Source organism: Pteropus vampyrus, unplaced genomic scaffold (genome assembly GCF_000151845.1).
Source record: "Pteropus vampyrus isolate Shadow unplaced genomic scaffold, Pvam_2.0 Scaffold110, whole genome shotgun sequence".
Taxonomy (NCBI): domain Eukaryota; kingdom Metazoa; phylum Chordata; class Mammalia; order Chiroptera; family Pteropodidae; genus Pteropus; species Pteropus vampyrus.
Genome location: NW_011888891.1, coordinates 4182059 through 4195002, shown reverse-complemented (window position 1 = coordinate 4195002; position 12944 = coordinate 4182059). Strand labels below are relative to the sequence as shown.

Here is a 12944-nt window from a genome sequence, read left to right as displayed (position 1 = left end):
ATCATCTTAGTGAGTTTTTATATAATTATATGATGCTTCTAGATGTCTCTAAGTCTCCTTTGTACTAAATTTTTTTAAACTATGACGCTTTCACATTTTTATTTTTGAGTTATTAGAATGCTTAGAAGGTGATAGGTCCTTATTTAATCCCACACACCACCATCACACCACCAACCCACCTATAGGGGAACTTGAGTTATTTTCTCTGTGCTTTAGTTTCTTCATCATTAAGATGAGAATAATATTACGTTTCTTCTGGGGTTGTTGTGATAATTAAATGAAATAATGCATATAACACATTTGGCCATGTGCCTAACAGTATGTTTATAAAACTACTACAAGTATTTATGAATTACTTCTATTATAATTTAAATCTCTGATGGGAAATGTTGAAAGTCATGGAAAAATAAAAGCTTTTGTACTATGTAAAAACCAGGAAATTATCTGCATCTCATTTTAATATTTAGGGATTTGATTCTGTTTCAGGCAGACTAGATGGTTTGGGGATGGGAAGATCACAATAAAACTGGATCCTGCATAAAACATATTTTCCTGAATTGTTGAGCTGGCAAGAAGGAAGGGAAATCTCCGAAGCTGGGTGTGGAGTTGGGTAGGGTTGACATGAGAGGTTGAGGAAAGGTTTGAGCAAAAATTAAAACACTGCATGACAAGAAGGCAATCACACCAAAAAGGCCAAATTTGTAACCATTGTCAAAATTCATCAAATTTAACACTTAAAATTTGTGAATTTTATTATATGTCAAGTATACTTCAATAAGAAAAAGAAACCAGAATATCCATTGAAGGACAAAGGACACCTGTTCCTGAGGCCGGGGGTCCAGATTAGTTTTGGATGTGAAGACTGGTCCTTGAACTGCTGTTCCCAAAGTTGAGGAGCTGAAACTGGGACCCCAGGATTAAGCTGGGGAACACGGCAGGGAGCTGGCTTTCATGAAATGCATACGTAAATCTTCGGAAGAAAAGACACCTCAATTTAGGATCCTTGATTTTCACAGATATAAATTTGAAAGATCACCAAATGCATAAGGAAACAAACCACTATGAATGAGAGTCAGCATAAACAATCAACAATACATTTACATTTAGAATTTTCTGATATTAGAATTATCATACAAAATATATAATAACAATAAATAATGAACACTCAACAAGACGATCAAAAATTGCCAGATACATTTTTTGAAAATTAAATGGAATTTATGGAAATAAAAAAATATGTAATCATTAATAATGTAAAAAACTCAATGTATGAGCTAAACAAGAAATTAACTACAGTTGAAGAAAGCATAAGTAAACAGGATATAGATTTGAAGAAATCTATACCAGTTGCTACCAAAATATGGAACAGAGAATCATGGATATAGAGAAAATAAGGAGAGGTTAAGGGGTAAAGAGGATCAAAATAAAAGGCTTAACATACATCTAAACAAAGTCCCAAAAGGAGAACATAGGGATAATACCCACAAGGCAATCTTTAAGGAGAAGATGGGTGAGTTTTCCAGAACTTACGAAAGACATAAATCCTCAGACACATGAAGCACATCCTACACCAAGTGAGGTAACATTTTAAAATCTACCTCTAGATAAAATGAGGTGAACTCGAAGAAACTTAAAGACAAAGGGAGTATATTAAAAAGCAGTCAGAAAGGAAAGATTGTCACAAAGAATAACTCTAAGGTTGACAGCAAACTTCTCAACAGCAATCACGGAAGCCAATTGTGGAGTGATATCTTGAAAGTGCTGAGAGAAGAATAACTATAAAATTACAATTGCGAACCCAGCAATATTATCTTTCAAATACAAGGGCAAAAGAAAAGATGTTTTCAGATAAAACTGAAATGGTTTACCACCAATACTCCAACCTACACAAAAGAAATTCTCTAAAGCATTACTTTAGAAGAAGGAAAAAATGAATCTAGGAAAAAAGACTGGAAGAAGCGTAAGCAAAAAACTTGGTAAATATGTAAGTAAATCTAATGCAGATTTACTTAATAGAATGATGATAATTATGATCATTTTTGTGTATGTTTAATAAAAAGAAAAAAGCTAAAATGGAAGAAAATCACATACACATAAATTAGGAGAGGGATCCTAAGAGATAATATTCTAAGGATCTTGTCTTTCAGTGGGAGGTTTAAGGTATCATTTTACTCTTTGTTAAATATGCAAGGTAATATTTTGTGGGTAACCATAAAGAATGGAAAGAGAGTGTTTAATTTTCACAGCAGGTAGAGGGTAAAATTATGTAGGAACAATGAACACAAGAGGCTTCTTTTCATCATATAATAAATAAAATCAACTACACTCATAAATGTGCAGCCTTGTAGAGTCTTTAGGCCTTAAAATTGGATTGCGAAGGGTATGGTGCCAGGAATTCCACAGTAATAATTAAACCTGGGAAGAAGAAAAAGGAGGAACATAAGAAGATCCTAGGGATTGTTGGTGGTGGAAGAGAAAGATAGGAACGCTTTTACAGCAGAAAAGTCAAAAGTTGAAGGAGTAGTGTCGGCAGAGACTGAGCTTTATCCATGCCTTGGGTAGAGGCTAGAGGCAGAGCCATGCCAGCTGATGAAAGAATGGCTGACAGATGCTGAGGGAAGAATAGAGTGCTGATACTTATGTCTATCAAATTGGGCATGTGCACTGTGTCTCACAGAAGGCTTCTTCCTGGCCCCAGCCTTAGCTAGAGCAGCTTAAGTAGATCAGGCGGAGCAAGGAGATGAAATAGTCATGAGACGTCTCCCCAGGCAGCACCCAGGACAGCTACCGCCCTGCCACACCCTGCTACACACAGAAGGAAGCTGAATCAGAAGAAGCCAGAGGATGTATGGGCCTTGGAACAGGACTTCAACAAAAGACCTAGCCAGACAAAGCTGGGAATTGGAAGGAGACACTGGATAACACGGGCCCTAGCAACATGGGGAAATGTGCCCAGACACAAATACTTCTATAGTTAATTACTGCCTCCTCTCCTTGCCATACAAGGCACCTAATCTACACCCACCTCTGGCCTCACATGCCCAAGAGTTCCCTCTGCTTCTAAAAAGCATTAAATTATTAAACAGGAAAACACACAAATCATAATATATTTAGAGGACTATATCACAGACTTGAAGGGACATAAAAATACATCTGAGTGATAATAGCTAACATGTATATCCTGCTTACACTATGCCAGACACTATTCTAAATGCTTGACATATATGATCTCATTTAATCTTCATGTGCCCAAGATCACACAGCTAAAAAGAGGAGAGTTGAGATTCAAACACTTTGGTTCCAGAGCCTTCACTCTTAAATTTTATGCTACTTCGAAGTGGTCAAAGCCTGTCTTGCCTGGAGAAGATAGAATTTCAGGTTAGAGCTATGAACTGAACATTGGTGTCCCCCCCGGAATTTATATGATAAAACTCTAATCCCCATTGTGATGGTATTAGGAGGTGGGTCTTTGGGGAAGTGATTAGGTCATATGAGTGGAGACCTCATGATAAGATTAGTGGGCTCATAAGAAAAGATCATGAGAAAGATGATCTCTCTTTCCATCACATGAAGACACAGCAGGAAGCCAGCCATCTGTAAACCTCACCAAGACCCCAATTATGCTGACACCCTGATCTCAAACTTGTAGCCTCCAGAAATGTCGTCATTGAGAAATGTTAAGCCGCCCAGTCTGTGGCATTTCTTATAGCAGCCTGAGTAAGACAATTGGAAATGATGGCTTGTCTTCAAATATTTTTAGAACCATAATGGAAGAAGGGTTAAACTTCTTCTGTATGAATTAAAGAGATTAGAATTTTAAAAGTGACTCTTCAGCCTACTTTGTAACAGTCAGAGGATCCTAGAGAAGAAATGGACTTTCTCAGGGGGTGCTGATTTCTTCATCACACCCAGTGTTGATAATGGAGAGGATCTCAGCATTGGGTGAGTGGGAAGTTGGATGAGATTCTGTGAATCTCTCCATGCTTGAGAGTCTATAGGACTGTGAGGGTTGGGGCTAAGGGCTCAGATCCACAGAACTGGATATTGAGGATGTTTAACCTTTATGACAGCTACATTTTCCATTTAACTTTGCTCCTGGGTATCTTGATTTTGTGTATTTTAAGACTTTACACACCTGGATACTCTTTTTTCAGGTCAGTATGTCATCTCCTCCAGAAAGTGTTCCCCATCCCATCCCTAATACCAGCTTAGGTGCCCTCCTCCCCACATCTTGTCTCGACCATGACACTTTACACCATAGTGAATTGTCTATTTCATCATCAGTCGCTCCCTGAATTAATTTCCTAGGGCTGTGATAACAAATTACTACAAAGGGGATAACTTAAAACAATAGAAATCTATTGTCTCACAGTTCTGGAGACTAGAAAATCCAAAATCAAGGTGTCAGCAGGGCTAGGCTCCCTCAGAAGGCCCTAGGGGAGCACACTTCTTTGTCTTTTCCTAGCTTCTGGTGGTTGCTGACAATCCTTTGTGTTCTTTAGCTTGAGGTTGTATCACTGACATTTCTACGTAGATACATACATAGTCACGTAATATATATTTGATGGAGGATGTTAATGCAAACAGTAAAAAACAAAGGATAAATTATTCCATTTCACCTATCTAGCCAATGCTTTTTGGCGTGTTTACCAGAATCTAAAACTTTGGCTGTTCCCTGTCCCTTGTAAAATTTTGTTCTCTGGAACTTGCATCCTTACTCTCAATTGACTCCCCCAACCCAATCCCCCCAAATAACATTTCTTAGTGTCAGCAAATAAAGCTCTTAAAGTATATTCCTAATCTTTTTTTTCAAATTCAAACTTTAACTAAAGAAGAAACACCTGCTCTCTTTGCTTCCAGGGAAGTGTCAGTTCCCCTCCGGCTCCATTTGTCCAGATGCCAGGTGAGTCTTTCAGTTCAATGAACAATTCATTTATTCCCTTTTGAGTTTATATCAGGCATTTGGGCTTCCATTATTTTATAACTTTCTTACAGCACTTTCAAAATTTCGCTTCTTTAAAATAGTTGTTTTTAAAATATAAAATCAGTGAAGACAGACCTAATTCATTCATTCCTAAATTTAGAATTCATTCTGTCATAAAGGCAGCTTTTTGACCTCTTGCCTAGCAGAAGCTTATTGGGCCAAAGTAACAGCATTTAGGCCCTTGATATGGGTTTAAAGTGTCTAAAATGCTGGCACCATGATGTAATGGATTATGTACCTGTATTCATTTCAATATATATGTTTCATTCAATACCCCTGGGAGGATTAAAAAAGGGGGCATTCTTGATAATAGTATTGGGCACTCGCGCATATGCACACACACACACATACATACACGCACACTTTGCAGATCCCAAACTCAGAAGGGGCATAGGCTCTCTCAATAATTTTAGTAACCTTCAGAGATGGATAAGGGAAAGGAATGAGAGAAGTAGAAGATCCCACATTTTTTAATGTCTCTACATTGTTTCCCAATCACATTTACTGTCACTGGAATCTGCTCCCTTTTATAGAAGAAAATTTCTGGAGCTTCTCTTACCATCTATAATTATTCTTCCTCTTCTTAAGGAGAAAAATATATACTTAAGAGAGCAGAGAGGTTTTTTCTTTGTGATTGTTTTTATTCAGAAATTGGAAATATAGACATAAGCCCTAAAAGACTTGTTTACATACTCTATTCTGTTCTCAGCCTTAACCACTCCTGTGGATATAAATAAATGGTGTGAAACGGAACCTTATTTATTGAGATTAATTTTCATTTGCTCCAATTTTTTCCCTAGGGAAGTACACTTATGATGAAACCACTAACTGAAGCTTTCAAATTCATAAGCAGATTAGATGTTTGGGGCTAAAAAATTTAAGATGAAAGTGGAGTGAGTAGAATTGTGCTGTAAGTTTCTATGAGGGGTTTTGATTTCTTCTGAATGAATGAATAAATTTACACGTAATTGTTGAACACCGTATTAAAATACTGGGTTTACAGAACATGTTTAAGACATAAGCTCTGCCCCCGTGGAGCTTGCAGGTCAATTGGAAAGAGGGTTGCAAGTCAGGTGAGAGAATACTGAATATAATAAGAAGTGCCAAAGTGTTGTGTGTATAGAGTAACGTATAACTGAGTCATAACAAGAGACAAGAGTCTTGATGAGTCTGACTTCTCTTCCCGCAGAAGAGAGTGGGCAGGGTGGGTGGGGACAAAGCTTAGAAGTGATCTACTGTGGTTGGGGGAAGGTCAGAAAGTCAAGCATGTGCATCTTCCTCCCAGCTCAGCCCTGTTGTGGCCTTGGTGTGTAGGTCTTAGCTAATTAGACCACACTGACCACCAGCTGGAAACAATCAGTTTTACAGACCTTGAGTTGATGCCTCTGTATATGCTCTAAATGATAACATGTTTCCTGCTACAACTGAGCTACAACGTCAGATTTTGTCAGAAAGTCTTTAGCAAACTAGTCTCTTTCCTTCTGCGCTCATGTCACTGGCATTACCTTAAGTAAGACTCTTCTAAATTTCAGCTTCTTCCCCGGTTTTCACAAAGGGAAACTTTCTGTGTCAGGAATTCTCTTCCCAAACTTGCAGGGTCCTGGTGAGCTAAGTGAGGGACACAGTATGGCCACAAGAGGGCAGCAAATAACATGAGACTCCTCAAAGCCAGGAAACATTTTTTTTTTTTTTTTTTTTTTTGAGGTAGGTCCTCTAACTTGGCTGCACAGAAGCCCTATCATCCCAAAGCAAGCAAGCAAGCCATGCCTGCTACGTGAGAGATGTGGTGTTAAAAGTCAGTCAGTATACAAAGAATTGGAAGAAAACAACCTGCCTAGGATTTGGGATAGAATCATAGTATCACCTTATGTAGAGATACTAAATCTCAGAAACCATGCCCAGAAGCAGCCTTGTGTTAACTAATGGACAGAGGACAGAGTTCGGAAGCTGTGGAAAAGATGCTTTGCCTGATACAATGTAAAAACCAAGGGATTCTTATTCTTATCTCTTTAAGTCCAACTCTTCTGTAGCACGGTGCCTGGCACATAGAAGGTACACAATAAATGTATGCTGAGTGAGTGAATGATGGAAAAGTTATTGCATCATCTAAAGTGAACTCATCTCCAAAGGCAGAGTGAACTTTAAACATATGAGTTCTTTGCATTGGACGGGTTGAAAGAGGTAATCCAGCAATATTTAACACTTTCAAGACATTTATCTATTTAAATGTTACCCTTGGTGTCAGGTATATGTTACTAACACCATTTCACAGTGGAGAGACTCAATTTCAATAGAGATGTCCTGACTTTCCCAAGAGGAAAATTTGCCCGTTTGTTTTCATTTGGCAACAGGTTCACCAGTCATGTCAGGTTACTATGGTGTCCGAAGATCCTTCCTATCTGACTCCGACTTCCACAACACTAAATTTGCAAACGACACCTGCACCTCCAGCGTGTCGAAGCCCTTTCCCTGTGAGTCCTCCGCAGTGCAGAGCCACCCGGCCCTCCTGGACTCCTACTTCCCGGAGCCCTATGGGGACCACCGCTCCCCAGCCCTGACCCCCAACACAGGCTCTCTGTTTAGCGCCTCGCCCCTGCCGCCGCTCCTGCCGCCGCCCTTCTCCAGCGATCCCACTCACTTCGTGCTGGTGAGTATGCAGATGTTTCACGGTTAGGGAGTAAGGTCAGCCCATGGGCTTGACAATCAGGCTGAAGCCAAATCTGGCATGCCCTGGAGACCGGTGAGGCTGCTCTGCAGCTGTCCTCAGAGATGCTAGGACAGATCGATCTGCCAGGATACACTCCTAAGGAGTTTTCCTCAAAGATCAGTGCCACCCACGACGGCAAGAGAGTCTATCTAGGGATATGGCAGAACTTATATCCCCATTTTGTTAATACTCAACTGGTTATGCCAGATGTTCCCCATCATTCCTACAGCGCATAAGGGAAGGGACAAGGCTAGGCCAAAATGTCCCGGGAGGGTACCTCCCGGCTGCTCTTTCCTCCCAGTCCCCTGCATCCCCTCTCCACAGCATTTTCACTCTGTAGAACTTGTTCTCTCTCAGTCCTTCTAAAGAAATGAGTCCTTAAAAACCTGAAGAACACTAACTCCCTTCTTATACCAAACCGTAAAGCCTTCAATCGCAAAAGAATGAATCTCTAAAACTGGGATTTTAGACAAGGAGGTGAGGTGAGGGTTGACATTATTGAGTGCCTTCTCCAACCAGAAACTTTTATGTGCCTTTGTCCATTTAATACTTGCAACATCTCAGGATCTAGTTATTAAAGCTCCATTTTACGGATAAACAAAGTGAGGTGCTCAGGAAGGTAGACAGTGGCACAGCCTTGAGTTAAATCCAGAATATTTCCCGCTCCAAAGAGGTTCCTACCTCTTTGCTGACTGAGGGCACCGTGGCCTTCCCAGCCCACCCAAAAGCCCACTAGGTGGCTTAGAGATCCACTCCTTCCAGGAGCAACCCGCCTGATTTCCCCACTGTGGAAAGGGCATTCTAGGACACTGACAAGAATGCAAGACAATAGCGCATTGCAAATGTCAAAATGCTGTATAAGTGTTCATTTTATTATTCTCACATTTCGCTCATTTAATGTTGTTTCCTGGGGAAAGGAATCTTAATACATACAGGGAATTTAATTCTAGAGTAAGAAGAGAACTAAAACTTTCACTGCTGGTGTCAGTCACCAGAGGGAAAAGCTGCCTGGTGAGGAGGCTTCAGATAGCAGAGCGTGGACACCAAGTCCTCCTCGGAGGCCATGGTCCAGCGGCACCTCAGGGTGGGGAGGAAATCTGTCCACATCAGAGTATCACCTAAAGACTAACCCCGGTGACCTTTTCATTCTCCTCAGAGGGACTCATGGGAGCAAACAGTGCCAGATGCTCTCAGCCAGCTGGACCCCGTGCCCACTGATGCCTTGCAGAACTTGCCACCCAGCACAAGTTGCCTCTCCCAGCTGGAGGTGGGGAGCACCCCCCAGCACAGGAGCTCGAGCTGGGGGGCTCCCTTAGCTGGGGCCCAGTCCTACTCGCTACATGCACTGGAAGATCTGTACCACACACCAGGGTACCCCACCCCTCCCCCTTACCCCTTCACCCCTTTCACAACAATGTCCAACGACCCACCCCCCAAGGTGGTGCCCCTTTCCCCAGATGAGGGGGCAGACACCTCTACCCTTCAAGACCCTTCTCTGTGGACCAAAGAAGATGGGAGCATGGCATGGGGGTCATACGAGTTCCGCAGAGCTTACTGAGGAGTGTACCAAAGAACTTCTTTGCTTTTCTTTAACTTGAGTTCTGTATTCCACAGATTGTTTTTTGGTGTACCAGCTCACTCAGAACTGGATTTTCAAGATAAGCCATCATGCCACCCTTTGTTAATGGATGATGGCATTTATTTGTAATCCTCCCAACCATAACCCCATGAAAGACAATGCAAACTTAATTCCATTTATCAGGCACCGTATTTTTAACGAGACAACCTGACAATTAGGTCTTTTAGGAACTTTAGTAACCCGTTATATTCTGAATCTTCTGTTATCTTTGAAGTAACATTTTTAGCTCTGATACTTTTTCTTAAATCTCATTGAAAAGTTTTTGCAGATCATAAAACATACTAATTTTTCTGTTCAATTTTTCTTAGTTATGAACTACGTGTGTTCTTTAATAAAGAGAATGCATAGGGTATAATATAGATTAGGGCATATAAAACGAACCTCATTTTATACCATGTGACTTTAAAGTATGAAGCATTATATACATTTCTTTCCTTAAAGTGGCTTGTAAAGGCCCAGCAACAAATATGTCACCATATGTAAATGCTTTATTATTATTAAAATAGGATGAGGTCAGGAGACTATGGCTTCATAGATACGGTTTTGACTCTGCCCTAAAGTCCAAGATGTCCAAAAATTATCTAATCCAAAAAAACAATAAAGGCCAACACTTACTTTGATCAGTGGCGGCCTCAATTAAGCTAGACGTTGTCTCTCTGATGGAATAAACCTCCAGTTATCAGAGTGGTTAGTAAAATAGGCATTTGTGATGAAATAAGAATGAAAGCATTGTAAAGAAAATACAGAGAGCAGGACTGAGCTGTTGGCAAGAAACAACGGACCACAAAACACCAAGGAGCAAAGAAACTTTGAAGAAAGACATATCGTCAGGTGTAGGCAAGTAGCATTACATACATCTCCATTTAAAGGAAGACCTTTTGGTGGCTAGTTGGTCAGAATTGTACAGCCCTTGCTATGTATAAATGAAGAAACTGACATCTGAAACATTCATCTGTCTCATGTAAGTTTGATTGATGTGGATTTCCTTGCCAATTAAGTTCCAAGAGTAATTCCCACCAAGCAGTATGTGTGTCTGCAGGCCAAGGCCATCGAAATGCCTTGCACACAATTGCAATACATGAGTCAAGGCCCACAGGTTATATCCACACTCTTCCTCTTATCTTCCTGCCACTATTTTTTATTCTCTTAACACCTTTTTCTGACCCCTCAGGCTCCTCCCGATACAATGCCTCTTCCCTCTATCTCGTGGGGGCCCGATGCTTTCATTTTCTACCTGGTTGCCCAAAGCACCTAAAGAGTTGCCATCATATCCTCTATGACAGTGTTCCACGCTCTACCTCAGCTAGGTAGGAGTCCAGAAAATCAAATAAAATCAAATAAAGACATTAATTTACACTTAGAAGTGAATAATTGATATTCCTCCTTCTCTAGGCCCTTAAGGGTATTTCCTGATTAAGCAAACACACTCCTAATAGGTGGAGCACTCAAAGAAACGCTGGGACAGGTCACCTTCCTTGACCTCACGCTTCTCGGCTCCCTCCTGGGAGAGCATCCCTGTAAGTGCAGATCTAGGAGCACTGGTGGTCCTCAGCGGCTGGGCAGCACTCTCCTGGGTCCCCTGCCCTACTCCTTCCCTCCTGCCACTCCTTTTCACAGCCTGATCTTTACTTTGTTCAATATTTGCTCTTCAATAGATTGGGGGCAACTTCTACTGTCCAAAAGATACTGCTCTTTCTTAAATCCGCTGAAGCCTGAGACCTCGGTCCTGGTTCCCAGTATCCTTGGCAAAGCCATCTGTCATCCAGTGTCACTCATCCCTGGACAGCAGTCCTCTGCATCAGAAAGAAGAGGTCTGGCCCTCTCTATAAATTTAGGGATCTTCACGAATGTGTCAAAGCCATTTTTCTAGATTGATTGTATGAAATTTATAATAATTACAATCTACTGCTTACTACTTGTTACTAAGCAACACACGCACAATAATGGCTGTGTAAAACATATGTTCCCATCACTTTAACTTTTGTTTGATTGTAGCGCCGAATGTTAGTCATGCTCATTTCTCCTAGTACACTGTTACATTCTCACAGATTATGTTCAAATCTTTACAACCTGAGGATGCATTGGCTCTCAGATAAATACAGCTCAGCAATCTGTGGTGTCTACATTATTCTTAAAGCATCCAAACCCTTCCACAGTGTTTGAAAGAATTTATGGAAAAAAAAAAAAAGAGAGAGAGAGAGAAGAAGAGACATACACAAGCCCATACAGTGTCTAGAATCCTTTTAAGTTATCTGGTCCAAACCCTTCCACAGTGTTTGAAAGAATTTATGGAAAAAAAAAAAAAGAGAGAGAGAGAGAGAGAGAGACATACACAAGCCCATACAGTGTCTAGAATCCTTTTAAGTTATCTGGTCTAAAGGAGATAGAGTGGGGAATGGTGCTAATAATTCCATACAGTAAATGATTTTTAAGAATTCTATTTGGCTTGACAACGTGTTTCTATCTTACATATATTTCCATTTGGTTCTGGTTTATTGTTCAGGGAATTTATAAGACTTTGCTAAAAAGTGAAACCAAGCTATCCCATTTCCCATTCGAGTACTATTTCTAACTTTATGCGGGGGTACTAAACACATCTTTTCTCCTTCATTCAACCTGCTGTGCTCTGACTCACAGCTTTCCTGGGGAAGCCAGAGAAAATTAGAAAGCTTGGGTTCAAAATGTCATCTCTTTCAAGTCCTTTAAGGTTTAAAGTAAGCAGAGATGCTGATGTCAAGTGCTAGCTATTTAAGAAGGCTGACTAGATGATGATGTCAAAAAGAAGTTGAAAGCAAAATTTTCCCATGCAAAAGCTGCAATATAGATAGTTCTTCCATAAGTCACTGGAAACTGACATCACAGCAGCAGTTGAAAGTATTTGGGTGTCTCTTGCAATGTTATTATACAAATTCTAAAAATGTGAGGAGAAAACCACATCTTTACCTCATTTATTTAATAAATGCTCCTAAGTGAGCATTATGACTTGCTACAGCTCAGTTAATAATATAATATGGTGGTACTATTGTGGTAAGGGAAGAAGTATTCTAGTGCTACAGTACACTATAAGAAATTCCACAAAAAGGAAAAGATTTACTAACCCCAAGAATAAAATATATATTTACATACATATATACATACATTCATATATACAAAAGTATTACTAGTATCTTTGTGATTCACTATTCAAAATGTAAATCTAAATAATACATTTATAAAAAGCAAAGCACCAGTTATATTTAAAGAATTGAAATAAAATAGAAACAGACTCACAGATACAGGCAACAAACTAATGGTTGCCAGAGGGGAGGTAGGTGGGGAGATGAAAGAAAAAGATTAAAAAGAATAATAGGTACAAAGTTCCAGTTATAAAACAAATAAGCCACCAGGATGTGACGTATAGCCTAGCAAAAACAACTATTAATATTATAATAACTTTGCATGGTGACAGATGGTTACTAAACTTATTGTGGTGATAACGTCTTAAGATATATAGTGCACACCTGACACTAATATGGCATGCCAACTATACTTTAATTAAAAAATAAATTTAAAAAAAGAACTGCAATAACAATTAATGCCCAAGGTTTAAGGCACTTTACATTACAGTGATTCTA

At 39.9% G+C, this 12944-nt stretch overlaps 1 protein-coding gene across 1 annotated transcript in view; it reads left to right on the top strand.

Annotated features, from left to right (window-relative positions):
- The window catches only part of CUNH11orf53 (chromosome unknown C11orf53 homolog), a 48155-nt gene extending 38906 nt beyond the window's left edge, over positions 1-9249 (top strand). The window contains exons 5-6 of the mRNA XM_011365435.1: positions 7336-7631; positions 8848-9249. Of these exons, the coding sequence (XP_011363737.1) occupies positions 7336-7631; positions 8848-9249 (698 nt within the window). The remainder of the gene's footprint in view (positions 1-7335; positions 7632-8847) is intronic.
- The last annotated feature ends 3695 nt before the right edge of the window (positions 9250-12944 follow it).